Genomic DNA, 23,609 nt, shown 5'->3' with positions numbered 1-23,609 from the left:
TGGAACTAGCTTTCATGAGAGCAGCAGGATAGAGGCCAGTGTGGCTCAAGTTGATGGGCAAAAAGGCAAGTGGTAAAATAGGGTTTACAACAACCTATGTAGTAATCTTGTCCCCCCAGGCCCTTCCCCCACAAAAATGGGGGGGGGGTGTCAAACCTGAATCTGATCAAACCTCTAGAGCCAAATACCACTTTACAGTAACTAGAAGAGAGGAAATGCTAACCCACACCACAGGGTTGTAGATAAATAAATTGCAAGGGGAATTAGAAAAGAGAGAGATGGAAGGGAACTATAGCTAAAAAGAGATTAAAAAGGCATATCAAACCCGGCCGGTGGCTCAGTGGTTGAGTGCCAACCTATAAGCCAGGAGGTCATGGCTCGATTCTCAGTCCGGGCACAGGCTGGGGTTGGGGCTCGATCCCCAGTAGGAGGCAGAAGGCAGCCGATCAATGACTCTCTCTCATCGCTGATGTTTCTATCTCTCTCTCCCCATGTTTTTTAAAAAGGCATATCAATAATTATAATGGGTGAGCTTTATTTGGATCCTGAATAAAACCGTAAAAAAATGTGACATTTATGAGACAATTGGAAATTTGAACACTGATGATATTGATGACCTTAAGGAATCAGTGTTAACATTTTTAGGTATGATAATGGTATTGTGGTTCTATTTTATTTTTTTATAGGCTATAGTGAGAGGTAGTAAAGCTTGGTGCGAAGGAACACAGAAATTGGAGTGGGATAGACCATGTTTGAATCTTGGCTTCAAACCTTCCTTTCTAGTCGTTTGGTCTAGGGGAAGTTTCATTTTTCTCACCTGTATGTTAAGATTAATGATATCAACCCACAGGGTTGTTGTAATAATGAAACAGGAAAATATAGCAAAGCACTTAGCACAGAACCCAGCAAACAGTAAACTCTAAAAACAAACTCACCCTCAGTGGCTATCATCATCGCCATCATCACCATTCAACATGACCTCAACAACATCTCCACAATAAACATAGTTGTGAGATTCTTATATATATTTCTATTAAAAGCCCTAATGCAAGCCTATGGGATAATGCCAAAGAAAAATCCATAATAGAACATTTGTACAAGGCGGTAAAAACCATGTAGACTAGATCTAAAGCTTTCTAATGATTTAATTTGCTCCAACGATGTAATATGGGCCATCTAAAGGCATGGAGGATTTTTATACCTAAGGAAGTTCTCTAGCAACTCAGACTTGAGCTCTATGAGCAAGTTCCCCTTGGTCTGGACCTGTCAGGGACACTCTGGCCCACATCATGCCCATCCAAGGACTTCAGGTACCAGAAAGCGGAGGCCTCACCTGCTGGAAGACCAGGCTTTTGCCTCCTAGACATGGTCAGCATCCGCTACTTAGTCACTATCCTCATGTACTGACAGAGGAAAGTAGAAATCTATAACATTAGCTTTCTTGGGTACTGTTATGGGTTGAATTGTACCCCCCACCAAAAAAATATGTTAAAGTCCTAAGCCCCAGTATTTCAGAATGTGATCTTATTGGAAATAGGGCGATTGTAGATGTAATTAATTAAATTAAGATAAGGTCACACTGGAGAAGGTTGATTCCTTAATCCAATATGACTGTTGTCCTTACAAGAAAACAGCATGTGAAGACAGAGACACACAGGAAGGACAACACATAAGGATTAAGGCAGAGACAGGAGTTAAGCAGCTGCAAGCCAAGGAACACCTAAAGATTGTCAGCAGCCCTAGCTGGTTGGCTCCGTGGTTAGAGCGTTGGTCCTCAAACTGAAGAGTCCCAGGTTCAATTCTGGCCAAGGGCACAGGCCTCAGTTTCAAACTCAATCCCTTTCCACTCTCTCTGAAAAGCAATGGGAAAAATATCCTCAGGTGAGGATTTAAAAAAAAGATTGCCAGCAAACCACCCCATAGGTTTCAGAGGGATCGTGGCTGTGCCAATCCTTGATTTTGGACTTCTGGGCTCCAGAACTGTGAGAAAACAAATTTCTATTATTTTAAGTCACCCAGGTTGAGCTACTTTGTTATGCAGCCCTAGGGAATTAATACAGGCATTTCTTTCCTTCTATTATATATTGTCAGTATTAAGCATATTGGTGATTTGCTATCAAAATTCCAACATAGCCTAATTCAGCCCTTGGCCCTACCAAAAGACAGCTTCCTGAGTTGAATGTTTCACAAGGTTCTTTTGCAACTCCAGTGTTGAAAAAAATTTGGATGGTACTCAAACACTACATTCAACTTTAAAGTAAAAAATGCATTACTGAGGGACACTACTAAGGGCTGAAAATTAATATCTAACAAGATGAATCAATACAGAGATTTGCAAACATGGCTCAGCTTATCAATTAGCATTCTCAGTGACTCATTTTTCCAGGAAAGAGATAAGCTTGGGAAATTTGTTCCTGTTACCTCTAAACTATCCATATTGATTAAATTCCAGGGCATAATGTACCATTATTCATTCTGGGAAGGCAGGGGATTCCACCTCAGGAAAGTTTCTTGTGGCAGCAGGCAAAGGAGACAGGAAGGATGTGGGGAAGAATGACAAAAATGAATAGCTAGGAATAGGTGTTATGGCATAATCAATGAATATTATTCAGTTATTAAAATGATAATGAAGATGATAAAAGTAAAAAAGATTGGAATATGATATAATGGAATACTAATTAGTAATAAAAAGCAATAGAGGAACAAACTGCTTACAGCAACATAGATGGATTTCAAAAAATATAATGCTCAGCAATAGAAGCCAGACACAAAAGAGTACATGGTCTATGTTTACATTTATGGGATGTTCTAATAGAGGCAAAACAATCACTATGTATGGTGATAACAATCAGAAAAGTGGTTGTATTTCTGGGTTGAGGAGCAGAGTAGGAACATCCTGGAGTGATGAAATGTTCTATCTTGATAGAGGAGAAGATTACATGGTACATATAGTTGTCAAAACTCATCTACCAGTAATCTTAAGAGCTTTGCATTTCACTATACGTAAATTAAACCTCTATAAAATTTTAAAATAATACTTGAGTACAATAGCTTTTAAAACAGGTTTTCCTTTTGGAAACGTACCATATAATCATTGTCAAGATTTGGAAAATACTTTTAAAATTTAAGAAGAAAGTGAAAACGTCCATACTTTCACCATCTAGAGTAAATGATTTTAATAAGCTACAAAATATAATATAAACATGTCAGCATAGCGAAGATTTGCGTAAATACATACTTAACTGTTATTTATGCTCTTATTACTACTGTTTAAAAACCATGATACTTGTGAGTAGGGTGTAAAATAAAAGAATGGAAAATAATTGAAAATTACAGTATTGTGACCATTGTGTGTTTTTCCTTTCCTTTAAACATTTCCTGCCCAGCCAGCGTGGCTCAGCGGTTGAGTGTTGACCTATGAATCAGGAGGTCACGGTTCAATTCCCGGTCAGGGCACATGCCTCAGGTTTCGGGCTCGATCCCCAGTCGGGGGCGTGCAGGAAGCAGCTGATCAATGACTCCCTCATCATGGACGTTTCTATCTCTCCCTCCCTTTCTCTTCCTCTCTCTGAAATCAATAAAAACATATTTTATAAAATAAAATAAAAATTTATCTGTTCAATAAGTAACAGTCATGATAGGTAAACAGGCCCTAGGAAGAAAGATGAGAGCAACTGAGGTAATTTTCCTACAGTGGAAAGCACGTTAAAGGATCACCTGATTACAGTCATCAACTGTAGGAAGGCTGTGAACGTGTTAAGGAAGAGTGTCCCATTAATTTTGAGTCCCCTGAGCCAAGTACCATGTCTGGCACAAAGTAAGAGCACTGTAAACATTTCTGAATAAATGATCTCCATGTACAGGGAGAATCTATCAAGAAGGAATGAATTTTAAATGAAAGCATAAGTGATTTGGAGCAGACATGAATAGGACTTTGACTGTCAGGGATGACAAAGAAAATTCTAGAATGTCTAAAGTAAAAAACATTTAAGAGTGTATTACTAGTTGTTCAGGATAGTTTACACGTCCATCTTCCTAAAGGGAGGCGTCTAGATCGGGCAGGATCTCTAGTTTCTCTCCAGGTATAAGGTTCTACTTCTATTATTCCGTCCCAGAGCAGCAGGGATCAGAATCACCTGCTTGTTCAGAAACCATATTTGGGTGGGACAAGGAGAGCAGATGGCCAGCCTCAGGTAGAGCCATGTTTGCAGCTAAGAGGCTCAGTTTCCATCTGAACATTGAACTTTATGGAATTCTCAAAGGGATCCGATTCCCTGCCTGTCTCAAAGATCAGATAACCAGGCTCCAAGGAGTCCAGTCACAGCCAAAAGCGGGAGGCAGATGACAAGCCCAGGTGGCTACATGCATCCCTCTGGGTGAGTCTGTAACGATGGGGTCCCACCAAAATGCGGACGGCACTCATCTCCTGGTGGTAGAATCTACAGGACTTTCACTTTTCCCTTTTTCTTTGCCTAAATTTTCTCTAATGAACTACAACTTGTTTCTGTATTTCAGGATGTTGGAAGGATTCATTTTCAGGGTCAGGTTACTCACCACCCCTGAAAGAAATTAAATGGCTCTTAAAAAAAGAAACTGCCTTTGCATTTCCTCCTCCGTCCCCTCTGTTGGGCAAACAGCCCTCTGTATACGCCACAGTCACTAAGTAAGCATCCTGTACCTGTCTGCGGCTGGCACCAGGTAGGGTGAGGCGCTCCACAACTTACCATGGCTATCACTGTGTCAAGATCAGAGGTCAGTCACCCAAGCAGTTCTGTGATAAGAGAGAGGGAAAGCAGAGGGAAAAATTATTGATGAGGGAAGTGTCATTAAAACCATTGATCTGGATAACTTACAGTTTTCACAAAGTTAAACCATAGGGAAACAACATCCAATTTCATCAAAAGGCCAGCTATTGATTAGCTAAAGATACAAGGGCCAAGCTAATAATTAAAAAGAAACTGTTTGAACAGGCAAGTTTATTACACCAGCAAAATACTTTCCTACTTGCTCTTCTGTGTGGAAATACACATTACAGAAATGATTCCTATAGTTTTGTTACAGTGAAGTACATTACTTGCACTCCAGCAAAACCTAGATTCTGAACAGTACGTTCTAGTGGATCAGAAGAGGTGTCTCCTTGGAGAGAAGAGATAATCCAGCTGTTTCAGGGAAAAATATGGCACTCCAGCCTACACCAGTGCATGCATGTATGTGTGTGTGCATGTATGTGCACATGTATGTGCATATGTGTGCATGTGTGATGACAGGCAGCAGCCCAAACATTAGACTCTTCATTTCCCAACAGCCACTTTCACTGCCAGTACCTCAGGACTTAAAGGTGCTTCTTCCTTTAAGCTGCAGCCTAACACACCCGTCATTTATCTTCAGCAACTCCTCCTTCACCAAGAAGACTTAAATCATCACGCATTTATTCGGTCATTGAGAACGCGAGAAATGTCTTTATTGCCAGCTGGGACTCTTGGGGGTTCTCATGATATACAGGCAGGCCTCTGAGGGGCAGGCCAGCTGACTTCCTGTTTCCATATCTAAGTCCTATGGAAAAGGCTCCTTTCCTAAGCTTTTGTTAGATTCTTGATACTCAAAGAATTGTCCTAGAGCCAATGCATGGGCATCACCCGGGAGCTTGTTAAAAAAGTAAAATCTTAGACCCTACCCAAGGCCTAAGGCCAGAATCTGCATTTTAACAAGATTCCTCAATTATGTGTCTGCACAGTGGTTTGAAAAGCACTGGCCCAGACAATCCCACCAAGCAGCACTTTTCATGTATCCCCCAAATAACTACATCTTCCTTAACTCACTTTATTACCAATTAAGCCTCATTTGGTCACGTTCGCTTTTCATCTCCCGGCTCCCCTGAGGCTCAGCTCCATCCTCCCCGTTTCCCATCCCTCACTGCAGACTCACCTCATATCACACAGGGGGTGCTGCCTGAGGGGAATGCTAACAGGTTCTGGGGCACAGCCTGAGCAAAGGTGGGAACGAGCAGTGGCTTTGGGACAGTGAGGAGCTGAGGCTGCTGGAGCAGAGGGCTCAATCCAGGGAAGGCTCAGGAATAAGACTGGAAAAGCAGGCAGGGAACTGATTAGTAAGGCCCATCTGAGGAGCTGGACTTCATACTGCAGGTAACGGGAAAATTGTGAAAAGGTTTCAGTTTTCGCAGAGAAATGATATAGTAAGAGACACACTTTATTTAGCAAAAGACTATACTAGGACTATACTATAGAGTAGCCTGGAGGGAGACAAGAGGTCAGGAAGGCTTGAGATACTACTACAGGGACAGACAGACAGAGGCGAAGACCTGGGGGGGGAGGGTGGCACCTGGAAGAAGACAGACATAAGAGATGTGGAAGGAGGACTCTGTTGGATTTAGCAGCTCCGGAAATACATCAATTTATCTATCCTATCACCTTCACATTCCAGGCACTGTTCTAGTTGATAGAGATAATGGAGTGCATACGACAAAGAACCTGCCTTCAAAGAGCTCACAGTGTGGCAGGAAGATAGACAACAAACAAACAAGTAAACAAGATCATTTCAGATACCAGTACATTGAAAATACAACAGGATCATGGTATGGAGCAGGGAGCAGCTCCTGGTTCAAGTCCTGTTTTTGTATGGCCTACAAACAAAGGATGGTTTTTACATTTTCAGTAGCTGATTAAAAAAATCAAAAGAATATTTCATGACATATGAAAATTATATGGAATTCAAATTTCAGTGTTCATAAACAAACACAGTCACATCCATTGGTTTACATATAGTCTATGGCTGCTTTCCGACTACAACAGCTGAACTGAGTAGTTGTGACAGAGACTGTGATGCTCATAAAGCTGAAAATATTTAATATCTGGCCCTTCACAGAAAAAGCTTGCTGAACCTTGGTTTGGAGGACAGTGTGATCAGGTTACTGGGAAGGAGCTGGACTGGACAGCTCTCTCAAGGAGATAGCATCAAGCTAAGCCTTGACAAGAAGGGGCTAGTCATTCGAAGTTCTGGAGAACTACCTCAGGCAGAGGGAGGAGTTAGTGCAAAGGTCCTGAGGCAAGAATATACTTAGTGGGATGGGCAAAAGCATCAAGAACAAAGGGCCAGAGTGGCATGAGATGGGGATGGAGTAGGGCCAAGACCCTCTGTGGAGGCAGGAAGGGGTGCCTCTTTCACATCTGCCCAGAATGTGCCAAGGTAAGCCAAGAGCAGGGCTTTTTGAGGCTTTCATGGGCCTTAGCCATTCCTTCATCTAGAGGCCCTGTTTCACATCATATAAATTATTAAAATGCTCCCATATTCATCGTTAATACAATATGTGAATTGAATTGAATTGCTGCTGATTGAATGACAATCTGGAAGACACAACTTTTAGGAGCAAGGGCCCTCCCTTTGCTTCCAAGCAGTTTTGAACTAAATGACAATGAGTGAAAGGGCAGGGAAGGGGGATGCCTCCCACAAAAGCCCACCTTTAACACAAATACTTTCAGTCCTTGGACCACGTCAAGAAGTGGAAAAACTGTTTGAGCAAAGCTTTCTCAAAATAACTGAGCTATTATTCAATGAGTAGAAATATTTCACTAAAGGGAAAAATGTATCACACTTGAACACAGAGTACTTTTAGCCAGATATTTTATTTTGAAACTTGGACAGCACACAGCATAAGCCCATTTATATAAAAGCAGCTGTTTTGTATTTATTATTTACTAGAACCAAAGTAGTTTCTAAGATAGATTAGAGAAATGAATGTAGAAAATGGTACTCCTTGGTTCTTTCATTAAATATCAGATAATCCATACAAATGCTTACGAGCACAGTCTGGCACCCAGCAAAGTCTCAGTAACTCTTGGCAAGGATGGAGGAGGAGTGGAAAGAGGGGAAGGAACCCCACACACCCCTCCCCCAATACAGAATTGCTGTAGGCCTCTTAACTGCACAAAATGATCAGCCCCCAAAGGTGAAAGGCTCTTCTCCCCAGGAAACTCCACTTAGAAGTTTTCCCACATTTCCCATCACCCTGCAGAGCCAAGGATTCCTAACAGGAATCCTTTTCTGCCTCAGTTTCCTTGATTCATTCATTCTTTCTCTCCGAAGGCCAGCCTACAATTCCAAAAACAAAACATGACCAAATTCACAATGACTCAAACTTGTTGTCGGGGTTTGAAAAACTCCTTTGCTGCTCACAGGTGGAGCAAAATATTTAACAACTGTGGCTCAGCTTTGACACTTGTAAAACACAAACACACTCAGGACCGGGTGTGGTTCAAACGACCCTAAAACTATCAGGAATCTTCAAAATGGATAGATGAAGACTGAAGGGATATGTTTGTGACATCTAAAAAAACCTAAATGTTTGGCAGTATGTGGGTGGGGAATTGTAACTTCCTTATAAGATGGAATCTTGCAAGGAGGGCTCATGGTTCAGCTCCTGAAGATTTTAAGACACAGTCTTAGAGCAACTGAAAGAAAGCTAGGAACTAAACATAAGAAACCTATTCCAATAGCAGTTACATAAGGGAATAATACATTGTAAATAATTTCAACCTATTTCAGGTAAGATTACAAAAATTTGCGGAAATAATTTATGATGGATTCATAAAGAAAAATTAGGTATGTTGAGAGCACATCCATATTGTTTTCAGGTTGAATGTCTAGAAGGATAATTACTACACCATCCCACAAATTGCTCTTTTGTATCACTGCCAGAAATTGAAAGCTAGGTGCTGACTCACGTAGAAAGTTTCTTATGTCCTTCTGGCAGACTGCACGTATGTGGAACAAGGACGTCTGATCTCAAGTATACTTCAGCAAGCCATACATGGAGACAGCCATGTGGTGCATTCCTTCCCACATACCCCAAATTTGGAAAGCAGGCAAATTAGATTGTTCCCTGAGCACTAGACTAGTAAAATCAGCAAATAACCATCAAAACAAAGATATACAGATGCATTTCAATGAGAAAGAACAACTCCTGAGCTGAAGCCAACTTACCGAAAGGTATTAGAGTATTTAAAGAAAAATTGTGTCCACTGGCAATGCAAGCTTCACACAAAATCCTCAGGGAGGCTTACTCTGAAATATTATCCAAAGCCCTGTCTAAGGAAAGAGGGGCTTGGCCCCAGGATCCAATGGTCCAGGGTCAGATATTTCCCCACTATGAAGATGAGTTTTCTCCACCTAAAACCCTTTGTTCTACCCCATGGTTGCCAAGCAACCTCTGGACTAGAGTTTGGCTTCCCATGTGTACTTGTCTACAAAGTACTGGAGCATAAGGTTTTTTGTCTAAGTAACAATTACATTTCCCAATGTAAATAAATAAATTAGCAGTGTGTGTGTTTGTGTGTGAATGCATGCATGAGTGTATGTATGCCTCTGTGTGTGTGTGTGTGTGTGTGTGTGTGTGTGTGTGTGTGTGGTGAGCCTGTAAATGTAAACCTATCCCTAAGAGTTGAACCCCTTCTTGGTGTGCTGATGTATACGATGTCCCTGGTCCTGCTCGATCTGGCACCATGATGAATTCACCCTGGTACCAGATACTGTCTCTGAGATCCCAACTTACCTTGGTGGCCTCCATTCAGATTCATAACATTGACCCACATCCCAGGACAAGCAACCAAAACAGTCATTATGAAAGGCATTTGCTGTCCTTGTGGCACAATCTTACTGAATCCCTCTCTCTCCCAGATCACATGTGAGTGAGTCATTCACCACTTTTCTTTGGTACATGGTTTCAATTTACAACCCACAGGCTGACAAATTTAAACTTCTAGTCTAGATTTGTGGAGGGTATGACTGGCCCACCCAAACACTAAGGCTTTCAAAACTGTCTATGACATAGGAAAATGAAAGCAACTCTTTTTCCTTGGAACTTAAGATCCTTATAAAAGTAAAGGAAGTTGCAGAGGTGGGGTATGAGTCCAGAGAAATAAGAATGTTCAAACATTCAATCAAAGACAGAGTATGTGAGCTAAATCAATGCAGACAAATTTGGAAACCTGCCTAAATAATCTTAGGAAATAATCTATTCCAACCCAGCACCTGGCAAGTAATTTACCGGCGAATTTTTTGTTGTTGTTGTTAATCTTCACCTGAGGATATTTTTCCCACTGATTTTTAGAGAGTGGAAGAGTAGAAGGGACGGAGGGGAAGAGAGAGAGAGAAACCGATAAGAGAGAGACACATTGACTGGTTGCCTCGCGCACGTGCTCTGACCAGAGCAGGGAACGAACCTGCAAGGTATGTGCCCTTGACCAGGAATTGAACCTCAAACACTTTGGTGCATGGGAGGGCACTCTACCACTGAGCCACACCGGCCAGGACTTACTGACAGACTTTTGTCCAAATTTCAGCCACTTATTCACAGCAGTGTGGGAGACAATAGTAATAATAATTTTGATCTGCAAATAATATTAAAACATATATTTTACATAATTTAGAATATCCCCACTCCTTCTCTAGCATTCCCACATATGCCAGGCTATTAACGTTTTCACTCTACTCCAATGATCCCTTTGTCTTAAAGGTAGGGGGAAGGATGGAAGAAACATCTATTAAATACTCCTCTGCATTATCTTCATTCATCTACTCAATGACCTCTGGCGTCATTGAGATTAGAAAAATAAAGAGTGCTGAGGTGGCCTAAATGATTGCTGGGAGAACTGGTTGGATCCTGCATTCTTTGTTCAATGCTTGCCTTGCTAAAGGTCTTTCTACTTCACATAATACCTTAGTTTCCCCAGACAGAAACTTCCTGTAGGGCACAAGTCAAAGCATATTCTAGTAAACTTCATAAATATACACCTTCCCTACCTTGTTTCTCTGGGTACTGTAATCAGCTTGCATAGTTTAGGGCTTGAAATTTTCATTAAGTGGTTTTCTTGTGTTATCTGAGTGACTCCTAGTACCACCTGTGAACTGGAAACCTCAGGAATTCTAGAGGGCTGGTTTTTTGTTGGTGTCTGGGTTTCTGAACTAGTCTGCCTTTTAATTGCAGACAAACTGGATTCCCCTCCTCCCAGGCCAGAGACCATAGAAACAAGAAGCTGATATGCTGGTAATGCTGATTGTTACTCACAATCCTAAGACTAATATGATAGTTTTACTGTGTTTCATGTTCATTCATTCCACAAACATTATCTGAATGTCTGCCCATGCCTGGTACCGTTCTGGGCACTAAAAGGCACATTTCAATTTCCACCTATATACCCTTCATACAGAAAATTATCCCATATGTCTTCTTAGTTCAAGAGTGGCCTATTGTTAAAAAAAATCCTGGAGGCTGTTGGCGATGACTCAGACTTCCTTCCCATCGCAAGGACTCTCTACAACCTTTCTGAATGGTCATCCCCAGCCTTTAGTCATTCCGCCTCTGATCACGGGGCTCACTCCTCCACGGGACAGGCCTGGCCACTACTAAGTGGCTCAGCATCAGGAAAAACAGCCTTGTATTCTTTGTTCTGAGTTCTGGAGCTAGTGTCGAAGGAGGTTTAAAATAATAACCCTTTTGATTATTTTTACCCTATTGCTAGCCACATTAATATTATAATAATATTATCCAGTATGCATCAGTAGCAAGTGAAAGAAGAAATGCCAGAAATAGCTCTTCTTGCTTTTGCCAGGAACCAAAAACATTATGGGCTTTCATTCAAAGCTATGGGTTCGGCACAGCTATGACACATTTTCTCAAGCCCTACGTGGCAGTTGCTTATGCTGTTAGAGGCAGTGCCCCTCCAGACTTAAAACACAACTATTCTTTTGATCTCAGAGTTGATAATGAGATAGGCTAGTAAGCCAGGGAAACTGAGACAGCTGAACAAACTGACAGAGCAATTTACAGCAGATACAGAAGGTCACCTCCCTAGAAATAACATCTAGGCCTCAGTAGTATTTCAACCCCAGACCCAGAAAAGCAGCAAAACCAGGTAGGGGACACCAGGACCAGTTGCAATGACTAAGGACCCCCTGCCCTGACACTAACAAATCAGTGAAGATCATGACCCTAAAGGAGTACACCTAGAAAACTGATAAATATTCTGTTGAAACCCTCCCCAGACCTCCCCAAAGATTCCTGCCAGAAAGAGAGATAAAAGCCTCAAGACAAAGGATCCAGCTTGCACTCTCCCTCCCAGGAGAATGGGAGCTCCATTCCCTTGCCCCCTTCTTTTCCCAAGGCATGTATCTCTTAAACTCCATAAGGCTTGCAACCAAGGCGGCAATGGGCAGCAGCAGTTCATCCCAGAGAAGCCCCCTGAACCTGTCCCCAAGGCCCCCTTTTCTCTGACATCTTAGTGAGAGAAAGCAGACCAGCCTAGGCTCATTTCCCCAGCCCTTTCCTGTTTCACTGTTCCCAGCTTTAATAAACATCCACTAAAATTCACCTGGAATAGTGTTGTGAAATTTTTCCTGCACGAAGTCAAGAACCCACACACTACAGGCTGGCCCTAGGCAGACCTGGTCAGGGCCAGGTCCCCTTTCTGGTAACAGTAAGATCAAAATGCTAAGCTAATCACAGGTGCGAAAGCAATTCCAAGGCTGAGATGTAAGTGCACAAAGAAAGAGGGAGTAGAAATTGGGGGGGAATGCTTGCCCCCTGGAAGAGCTCATTTCTGCCAGTGCTGGATTATGAGGTAGAGGAGATTTGAGAGAGTGCCCAGCCCACCACTTCATTTAGTAGGCATGAAACAGCCCTGCCTACGGGTAAGTAGTGAGACCACTTTCTGGGTAACGTGAATGGTAATAACGTGTTGGGTTCGCTCGTCTGATCCGAGGTCTGGCAGGTGCTGGCATCAGGAACAGCACAGGTATCCGTCAGGTTGGGAGAATCCATGCCATCCTTCTGATGAGAAACAACAGTGCAAAGGTCCTGACCTGAGATTGGTGGAGCCAGCTTCACAGCCTAGTTGCTAATTTCCCATGATGCCCATTCAGACAGGCAGGGCCTCCTCCTTCAAAGACCACACACACCATCCTTCCTAACAGAGTGGCTGGAGTCCAGAGCCCAGTCACTTGGGTTTATAAATCTCTTGTCACTCACTCACTTCCTAGCTTATGATTTGGGCAAGCTATTATTTCTCTGTATTTCAATTTCCTCATTGGTCACATAGAATTAACAGCAATACTTTATAGGGTTGTTGCAAAGATTCATCAAGTTATTATATCACAGGAAGTAATTAGAAAAATCACACATTACATACTCAACAAATGTTAGCTATTCTTTTTATTACTCTGCTCTCCAAGTATCTGCCAGATCTTTATGTTCTAGTGAGCTGTTCAGTGAGCTAAGGTGTGGGTTATCAACTCTACCCATATTAAAAACGTCTGCGGTGTACAGAGTTCAGGCTTTCACATCTACCAACAAGTCAAACCAGATTTCCCTATGGTTTTTTTGGCCACCAAATCAATGAGGCTGTGTGTGTGTGTGTGTGTGTGCTCTGATAAAATCACTATCCTCACAGTTGCCTGAATTCTGAGACAGCACCCCATGGTATTTGCTAAAGAAACATTAGCACAGTTTCGATTACTCCAGCCACGCTGGGGTTTATTACATTCTCTACCTTGAGGTAGGCAGGGATTTCTGAAGGATTTCCGTGGATTCGGTTCACCAGATTCCCTTCCTGGGCTCCCAACTTTCCTGCTTCTGATTATTATTATTATTATTATCCTCACCCAAGGATATTTTTTTCATTGCTTTTCAGAGAGAGTGAAGGGGAGTAGAGAGAGAAACAAAGATGTGAGAGAGACACACAGATTCGTTGCCTCCCGCTTGCTTGCCGACCGGGGCCGGGGATTGAGCCAGTAACCGAGGTACATGCCGTTGACCAGAATCGAACCCGGGACCCTTCAGTCCTCGGGCCATCACTCTAACCATTGAGCCAAACTGGCTAAGGCCTCCTTCTTATTCTTAACATGGCCTTGCACACAGTGCACATGTAAGAAATACCTGACTAACTAAACTAGCTGCTCCTTCAGCCACAGGACCAGTTTTCATCGCCTTGGCTCCTTGGGCTTGCTGAAGGCCTGGTCTCCACGAAGGGTCCTCTCCCCCACAGCCCTTCTCAGCCCTGCCCACAGTCTCCTCCTCTCACCCTGTTTCTGAGCCCCATGGTATTTGCTAAAGAAACATTAGCACAGTTTCGATTACTCCAGCCACGCTGGGGTTTATTACATTCTCTACCTTGAGGTAGGCAGGGATTTCTGAAGCCTCAAAGAAGCACTAGCCATAGAAGACAATATTGATCAATAAACATTATTCTGAATGAATGAAGCCAAACAAAGTTTTATATGAAATTCTAGAACAAGCAAAGCTTATATATACTACTAAAAAGCACAAAAGTGATTGCCTGGGGCTTGGGATGGGGGGTGGGGGTGAGGCAGAGGGGCTACTAACTACAGAGGAGTGAAAGAGAAGGAACTTTAGAGAATAATGAAAATGTTCCTTATCTTCACTGGGGTAGTGGTATCAAGATGTACACTGAACTCACCTCATACCCGTTAGGATGGCTTCTATAAAACAAAACAAAACAAAACAAAACAGGAAATAACAAGTGCTAGTGAAGATGTGGAGAAACTGGAACCCTTGTGTACTGCTGGTGGATGTATAATGGTAGAGCCACTGTGGAAAACAGCATGGTGGTTCCTCAAAAAGTTAAAAATAGAATAATTACTATATGATCCAGCAATTCCACTTCTGGGTATATATTCTAGGTATATACACTTCTGGATATAAATAGTCTTTCAAGAGCTGAAAGCAGGGACTCAGAGATATCTGTATACCCACGTTCATAACAGCATTACTCGCAATAGCCAGGAGGTGGAAGCAACCCATGTGCCAATTGATGAATTTATGGATAAACAAAGTGTGGTACATACATGCAATGACATATTAGTCGGCTTTAAAAAGGAAGGACATTTGACACATGCTACAACATGGATGAACCTCGACATGATGCTAAGTGAAATAAGTTGGGTACAAAAGGACAAATACTGTATAATTCCATTTATATGAGGTAATTAGAGTGACCAAATTCATAAAACAGAAAGTGGGGGGTGCCTGGCCGGGCGTGGCTCAGTGGTTGAGCGTCAACCTAGGATCTAGGTGATCAGGGTTCGATTCCTGGTCAGGGCACATGCCCGGGTTGCGGGCTCGATCCCCAGTCAGGGGCGTGCAGGAGGCAGCTGATCAATGACTCTCTCATCATTGATGCTTCTCTCTTTCTCCCCCTCTCCTTTCCTCTCTCTGAAATCAATAAAGATATATTAAAAAAAAAGAAAGTAGGGGGTGAAAGAAGGAGCTAATCAGGAGTTATAGTTTAGCAGGTAGAGTTTCAGTTTTGTAAGATAAAAAGAGTTCTGAGGATGGATGTTGGTGATGGTTGCACAACAATGTAAATATACTTAAAAATAATTAACTGTACACTTAAAAATAGTCAAGATGGTGGCCCTGGCTGATGTGGCTCAGTTGGTTGAGGGTTTGATTCCCGGTCAGGGCACATTCCTAGGTTGTGGGTTAATCTCTGATCCGGGTGTGTATGGGAGGCAACCGATGGGTGTATTTCTCTTACATAGATGTTTTGCGTTCTCTCTCTCTTTCTCCCTCTCTCCCTCTTTAAAAAAAAGAAAAAATAGTTAAGATGGTAAATTTTATCTTTTGTGTATTTTACCACAATTTTTAAAAGCAATCTTTAAAAAATGTGAACTCCTTTTAAAAACCCTTATAAAACTAACCACTTAAGCTTCAGGTGTGGCTCAGTGGTTGAGCCTGGACCCATGATCCAGGAGGTTATGGTTCAATTCCCGGTCAGGGCACATGCCCAGGTTTCGGGCTCAAACCCCAGTGGGGTGGGGGTGGGGTCATGTAGGAGCTGCTGATCAATGACTCTCTCTCATCATTGATGTTTCTATCTCTCTCTCCCTCTCCCTCTCTGAAGTCAATAAAAACATATTTTAAAAAAGCTAACCACTTAAAATCTGTGCATTTTATTATATGTGAATTATACCTCAATAAAATATTATACATATATATGTATATATATGTGTGTGTGTGTGTATATATACATATATATATATATATATATATATATATATATATATATATATATATAGACTAAGAGGCCAAGGTCTCAGCTTTGTAGGCTGACTGTGGCCTCTCAAGGGAAGGATGCTGCTGTTACCCTTCATTTAGCAATATCCACTCTAAGGCAAAATCAAACTCAGTGGAGACTCTAAAAATCCATATAGCTTTTGCACAGCATCCTGGTTAAAATCATATGTGCTCAGGTATAACAATTATTCAAAAAAAAAAAATCTGTCCAGCATAGTTAGGCTTTGCCACAAGTTTTATCTTGTTTCCTAATTAATTTCCAGAGTTACTTTAGAATCAAAGGTCATTTAAATTCCATGTTCCTCCTTCAGAAATACCGTAAGTACACTATTCTAGACAAGTAAGAATCTAATGCAGCCCTAGTTGGTTTGGCTCAGTGGTTAGAGTACTGGCTTGTAGTCTGAAGGGTCTCAGGTTCGATTCCAGCCAAGAGCATGTACCTTGGTTGCAGGCTCGATCCCCAGCCCTGATTGGAGGGCATAAGGGAGGCAACCAATTGATGTGTCTCTCTCATATCAATGTTTCTCTCTCTCTCCCTTCCACTCTCTCTGAAAAGCAATGGAAAAAATATCCTCAGGTGAGGATTTAAAAAAATCTGATGCAGGAACCCCAACCAGTTGATCACAAGCTACTGGCATTGGTCTCCAGTACTTGTCTGTTCTATTACCATAGGTCCAACTGCACTTGTGTCACCTCTGGCCTCTCCTTATGAATCACAAATTATAGGCGCCATATCCTGAAGGCCCAAATCCCAAGGTTGACCTAGTACTCTTGATAGCTTCTCTTGTCTCAGCAATCAGAAGTCTTAGGGATAAAACAAGAGGAGTGCCTCATGAGAAAAAAGAACCTCAAATCTAGCATCTGGTCTTTCTCTTATAATCTTTCCCAAAGAAACTAAAATCCACTCATCTTTCTTTACAAAATCCTTATGAAGCAGTAAAGGAATGGACAGACTGGACCCAAATAGAAAACTAAAGTACAGTCATCTTCTCTTATCCGCGGTTTCAGTTTCTGTGGTTTCAATTATTTATGGTCAACTACAGTCCACAAATATTGAGTGGAAAATTCCAGAAATAAACAATTCATAAGTTTTAAATTTTGTGCTGTTCTGAGTAGCATAATGAAATCTCTCACCGTCCTATTCTGTTCCACTCAGGACATGAACCACCCTTATGTCCAGAATATCCATGCTGTATACACCACCTGCCTGCTAGTCACTTAGTTGCTATCTCGGTGATGAGAGAGAGAGAGAACATTCATATAACTTTTATTACAGTATGTTGTTATAATCTATTATTAGTCATTGTTAATCTCTTACTGCGCCTAATTTACAAATTAAACTTTATAGGAAAAACCAGTATGCATCAGGTTCAGTACTATCTGCAGTTTCAAGCATCCACTGGGGATCTTGGAATGTATCCCCCGTGGATAAGGGAGGGGCTACTGTAGAGGAGGGAAAGGATTTGCAGTGAGTCAGTGAGAAAGCCAGACATGCAGCCAGGCTTCCTCTTGTCCTGCTAGGTCTTATTTGCCTGTGAGTAGGAAAACAGGTATTATGCAGTCCAGTCATTTCCCTACCAACATCACCACTTCTGTTTGCCCACGAGCAATGAAAAACTGCCCAGGTGAATGGGAAAAGCAGCTGAGTTTTCCTTCGTAGACTCACTCGGGCTCAGCCTTGGAGATCTGGAAGTGAGCTGAGAATAAACACTGCTCTCAAGTGTTCCATTTTATCCTGATGCCTCCAGTGCCCTGTAAATATTCTAGCTTTGTGGGCAACTCCCCTTGCCCCTGGTTCAGCCACTCCTTCCGTGGGCCAGGGCAGGGTTCTATTCCTAAACCTTTCCAGAACCCAAGTTGACTCTGGCAGAACACAAAAACAGAACTGTGAAAAATCTTCCACAGGGCATTTCTGATTCACATAAGGAACTTGCTATTTCTGGTGCAGCCTCTCCCAAGTTTTCACTAAAAACCTCATGAAGGCATGGGAAGGCGAAGGAAGAAAGCCAAGGCAAAACCGAAAAGACTAGGACTGACATGAGACAATGTCAGGCGCTGAGAGGAACTGAAACTAACTTAAGGCAGATGGGGTGTGTGTGTGGGGGGGTTCATATCTCTCCATCAGCTCTATATGATGAATGTGGGGATCCATAAAGAAAACCCCAGCCCAGCCTACCCCTGAGTTGAAGAACCATAAGGTGGGCCTATTACTGACACTGTTCACCCCCCAAACCAGCCAAGGCGTCCTGGGGTGGACACATCAGTGGTAGAGCAGATGCTGAAGCATAACTGCGTGTTGGCTCTTTGTATTCAAATAAGAAAGTTTATGATCTTATATTAATTCTGAAGCTGGGAAATTTGACAATTATACATTCTTCATCTCTGTTTCATTCTTCCTCTTTACAATGTAAAAATGGGGAGGTGGTATTGGTAACTCTTCTTGTGTATCCTTTCAGAAGTACTTAATGCATTCACAACCATGTAAGAATATAGATGGCCTCTAGCCTTCTTATCTACAAAAATGGTAACATATAATGAAAATCTATATTTTGCTTTTTTAAGGAAAAAAGGAATCTTTGATATCATCTTGTATCTAATTCCTATCAATCTGTATTACTTTTTTCCAATCCTCGCCCGAGGATGTTTTCATTGATTTTTTTCTTTTTTAGAGAGAGAAGGGAGAGAGAGAGAAAGAAACATCCATGTGAGAGAGAAACATCGATCGTATGCATCCCAACCAGGGGTCAAACCCGAAACTTAGGTATTGCCCTGACTGGAAATTGAACTCGCAACCTATTGATGTGTGAGGACGACACTCCAACCGAGCCACCCTGCCAGGGCAATGTGCATTACTTTTTAAGAGCTGCATAATATTGCACTGCATGGATATTCCATAATTTAATCATTCTCTTATTGATAAGTATTTAGGCCATTTATAACCTTTTGCTGCTATAAACAAGGCTGCAATGCATGTAACCTTGTACACGTCTTTACACACATGTTCAAGTACACCTTTGGAATAAATTCCTAGAATTCAAATTGCTAGAACAAAGATAAATGCTTTTTTTTTTTTACAAACATTGCCCAATTTCAGAGCTTTTTTTTGTTTTGTTATCAAATGATCTTTATGCTTGATCTTAGCCAAAAAGTTGATATCAATGATCTTTAATTGAAATATTTTCTTTTGCAGTTCTTAACTAGCTGGGTACTCCAGTGAAGCACTGTTGATCCGCTGATGTCATCTGTGATGTCATAAAGGTGGCAGCCATCAATACTGCAGCCCACAGACTGAGCAGTCCAGGGCAATTCTTAACAGGATGCCTACATACCTGCTACGTGTCCATGATTGGGTTTAGAAAGGTGCCCATAAACCCTTTGAAACTGTATGAAAAATGTGAAACGTGTGTTTGTTCTTCTCTAGACAATATCCATGGCTTTAATCAGATTCTCAAAAGGGTCTGTGATTCTAAAATAGATAAGAACCACTGAGTCAATAGGTCCTTATACAGCATCAAAAAGCAACAGTAGCAGAAGGTGAAGATAAGCAGGGCCCAGAAAATCCTTCCTGAGCCCCCTGGAGGAGTGAGAAGGAGGATGCTTGGGGCTGATTACACCACAGGGCTTGAACCTACAATGGACCTCCTCAGGGAAGATGGCTCAATTACACATTAAGTCAGGGACCTTGCTCCCACTCACCACAGGGCTGCTCTACATTAGCTTCTGATAACAACTTACTGTTACCTCTTGGAAGGGGGGGAGGTGAGTGCCCCTAAACCAGAGTTTCGAATCCATAATGATTCTTTGGTCATTTGTAGGACCTTCTGCTCTGTTATAAGTCAGGCTGCTCATGCTGCATTATATCCAGGCCTTAAAGGGCTACTGGTGTTGAGGCAGAAAGTTAAAAGGTCTTTTCCAGAGTAACTTACAGTCTGGCCTTTAGCGGCAATTTATCTCTGCTGCTGATTACAGATAAAATATTCACTACGGTTTTCATGTCTATCAATCTAGACCAAGTAGCAATATGGCAATTTCCTGACCTCAAACATCTTGAACCTTTGAAAAGAATTCTTCAGAGGTGGTAGTTCAAGTTCCCATAGCAAAAGCTCTCAGTCCAGTTCAAACACAACTGAACACCAACAAGTTACTCCTGTAAAACCAAGAACGGGCCTTAAATAGAAATCCTACATTCCTTGGGAAATTAAACTTCATTTTTATTTGTTTGGTTTACATATGCTGTGAACTGTTTACCACAATAGGTTCTACGAATACTCATCATTTCATAGGTATAATAAAAAGAAAAGGAGAAGAGAAACAATATTTTTTTCCTTGTGAAAAGAACTCAGGATTTACTCTCTTAACATCTGTCTTATTTATCATATAGCAGTGTTAACAATCTTCATCATAGTGTACATTACATCCCTAGTACTTATTTATCTTAGGAAAATTTATCTTAATATAATAATCCATCTTGGTTTCAATTACATTTAAAAATAAACAAAAAAGCCCCCTTTTGTTGGAGATCCATATTGGTCTATGGGGTGAATTTGATGTGATACGTAAAATAAAAAGGTTGAGAATGGGGACAATTTCAGCATTTGCCACATTACCTAGAGTTTATAGCATAATGGCAGGCCTATAAGTTTTTGTTAATGCTTTACTTAGCAAGCATGCACATATTCATATAAGTGTTTGTTTGTAAAGCTTTATTCGTCAAAGCAAGGTCCAAGAAACACCTGAATTACAATCACCCAGGAAGCCTCTTAAATACGCAGATTTCCGGGTCCCACCCTGTTATACTAGATATGAATTTTTAGGAGTGGGGTAAAAATCTGCATGTTGTGCAAGCTTCCCGGGGGATGTACCTGCAGTTTGGAAACGGCTCTAGAAGTCGTCTTAGTTTAGCCTTCTACCCTTCACAGCTCCATCAGAAAGGGGCTGTGGATACTTCAGCCTAGATACCTCTGGTGAGGGAGCTCTTGTCAACTCCAAGCTCACCCAGCCTATGGGTTTCAAAAGACACTTCCTTAAATTTAACCAGGAGCTACCATCCAAAAAAACTCCTACCCAGCTTTGCCCAGAGCCACACAGAGTGAGTTGATTCCCTCATCCACATGCCAGTCCCTCAAGCATTTAGGGCCATTAACATGTATCCCCACACCCACCTCAATCTACCCTCTTTAGTGGAAACAATTCCAGTTCTTTTAACCATATCTCAAGAAAAGGTTGACGAGAAGAAAGTTAAAAAGGAAGATAAAAATATTTGGTCAAGATTAGCTAATAAGCCAGAAAGCCACGAATCCAAACCTCAAATCACTATGAACCAAGCACTGATGGAGCAGAGAGACTAAATCTGTTTACAGTCGTCTGACTCCCAACCAGGCATCACAACTTGGAGCCTTGGGATCTTCATCTGTAAAACCAGGTTAACAACCCCACCTCAGGTTAAAATAAAGATTAAAATGAGTAACCTAGGATAACTTATTCAAAGTCCCTCCAGGGAAGACACTGGAGCTCCTATTAAACTGCCTACATAAGTAGCCCTAATTACAATGAAAGCAAACCCTCAAGGGCTAGATTTGAGCCAAATCACAGCTCAAAAGCCCATGCAAAAATTTTTGACGTTTTTTAATTTTATATTAAAAAGATATCTAAACTTTGAATTCTACTCCAAAATTTACCTGTGGCTGTATAAAAAGTGTATTTATCCTCAAATATTTCGGTAAAATTGACACCCAAGAAAAACTGACCCCTTCCCAATTTATTCTGAAGCTTTAGGTACTCCCTGGCATACCACCTACCATCCCCAGTGCCTGCCACTCACCTCCATCTCCCTTGGAGAGGAGTAGGCTTAGTTTACAATCAGATGAGCAAGATGGGGAAAACGAATTAGTGACTAGACATACCAAAGAAATGGGCCATAAAACATGAGTCTGGGGATGTCTAGGAGGCTCAGTCTTTAGATGCTGAGAGCTGGTGTGATCCCACATGATTGCTTAAAATTGCTTTCAGAGAAAAATTATCCCTAACAAAGGCAAAAACATCTAGGAGGTAAATTCATAGACACCCTTGTTCAGTAGTTGTGTGTTTATGCCTGCCAGTGTCTATGTGTGTGTATGTGTGTATGTCTCCAAAGAAATAAAAATCTGACCTAAGATGAATGTAGGGGATTTGGCCAGACAGGGCTCTGGGGAGCAAGCAGGTCTTCAGTGGCTATGGTTACCCATTTTCTAAATCCTGTCCCCTTCCTCTCCTGCTTGCTCTTCCACCTCTGTATCATCTGAGAAGTCCCTGGCTTGGCTATCAATGGAGTTCCTTGCAATGTAAGGAGGAGGTGGAAGTTTCTAGAATCGATGGACTATGGTGTGGATCCTTTAGAGGAGGGGATCCTATCCATTCTTCCCACAAAAGTTGGGGAGATAGTTGAAAAGCAAATAACTTTTTGGTTCTAAAGTCTCAAAGCCATGACAAAATAGTGAAACTGAGCCACTGACAGATTCAAGTCATGGGTCTCATAATAATTACAGATTCAACAATAATAAGTATTATTATTATTATTATTACAGAATCCCAGGTGCCAGGCATTGTGCTGAGGGCATTAGATACACACGAAGGAGAGAAAGGGTAAGAAAGGAGAAGAAAGGTTCTTAAAGGGATCAAGGAAATAATAAAAAAGTAAAGCCTGGGTGCTGGGCAGCTCCAAGGAATATGAACTGAATACTTTGTTCTTAATGCCCAGCGCAGCGCCTGGCGCCTGAACTCAGTAAATAACAGCTGCGGCCTCTGACTGGCGTCCGGAGCGGGACAAGCCGGAGCGCAGGTCCCTCCGCATAAAGGCCGCACCCATCCGCCTCGCGCGCACCGAGCGAGTCCCGGCGGCCGCGGCCTCCCGCTCCACCCCCGCCGCGGGAGCCGGCCGCGCGCAGGCCGGCGAAGGGAACCCCTCCGGGGCGGGGCGGGGCGCGGCGGGCCCGGCCGGCCCCGTCCCTGAGCGCGGGACCCGCGGCCCGGGGCCCTTACCGATCGTGCGGAGACGGGGCTGCGCTCGTCCTCAGCGGCGGCGGAGGTCACACCCTCGTCGGGGCTGCGCCGCGGCTCTTATCCCCGGCGGACCCGCCCCGCTTCGGGGTGGAGACTGCGCCTGAGTTCCTGGTCGTTCCTCGGCCCAGGAAGCCGGAAAGCCGCCCCGCGCGAAGCGCACCTGGAATGGGGACTGGGGCCGCCCCGCCCCCGGGCCGGGGTCTGCACGGAGCGCCGGCTGCTTCCCCGCGGCGGCCGGTCTCGCTCCCCCCGCGGCCCGATCGCCCGGCCCCCCCGGCCCCTCCTGCCCTGTACCCTCCGCGCCTCCGGTCCCCGGGCGCCCCCACGCCCTCCGCGAGCCCCCAGCCCCGCTCCCCGACCCCCGCCGCCCCCGGTCCCCGGGCGCCCCCACGCCCTCCGTGAGCCCCCGGGCCGCACCCCGATCGCCGCCGCGCCCCGCTCCGCCCTGGAGCCGGGAGTCCCGCCT

General features: G+C 42.9%; 1 protein-coding gene across 1 annotated transcript in view; it reads right to left on the bottom strand.

The window, feature by feature from the left end:
• Positions 1–23,300, bottom strand: part of ANXA4 (annexin A4) — a 50,857-nt gene extending 27,557 nt beyond the window's left edge. The window contains exons 1-2 of the mRNA XM_087823608.1: positions 23,123–23,300; positions 4,725–4,771 (exon numbers count right to left, since the gene is read on the bottom strand). Coding sequence (XP_087679734.1) covers positions 4,725–4,727 — 3 coding nt within the window. The 5' untranslated portion in view covers positions 4,728–4,771; positions 23,123–23,300. The remainder of the gene's footprint in view (positions 1–4,724; positions 4,772–23,122) is intronic.
• Between the last annotated feature and the right edge of the window lie 309 nt (positions 23,301–23,609).

The sequence above is a fragment of the Miniopterus natalensis genome, chromosome 13 (genome assembly GCF_054644295.1).
Source record: "Miniopterus natalensis isolate mMinNat1 chromosome 13, mMinNat1.hap1, whole genome shotgun sequence".
Lineage (NCBI taxonomy): Eukaryota > Metazoa > Chordata > Mammalia > Chiroptera > Miniopteridae > Miniopterus > Miniopterus natalensis.
The sequence above is the reverse complement of the archived record's forward strand: the minus strand, read 5'-3'. Positions and strand labels throughout refer to the sequence as shown.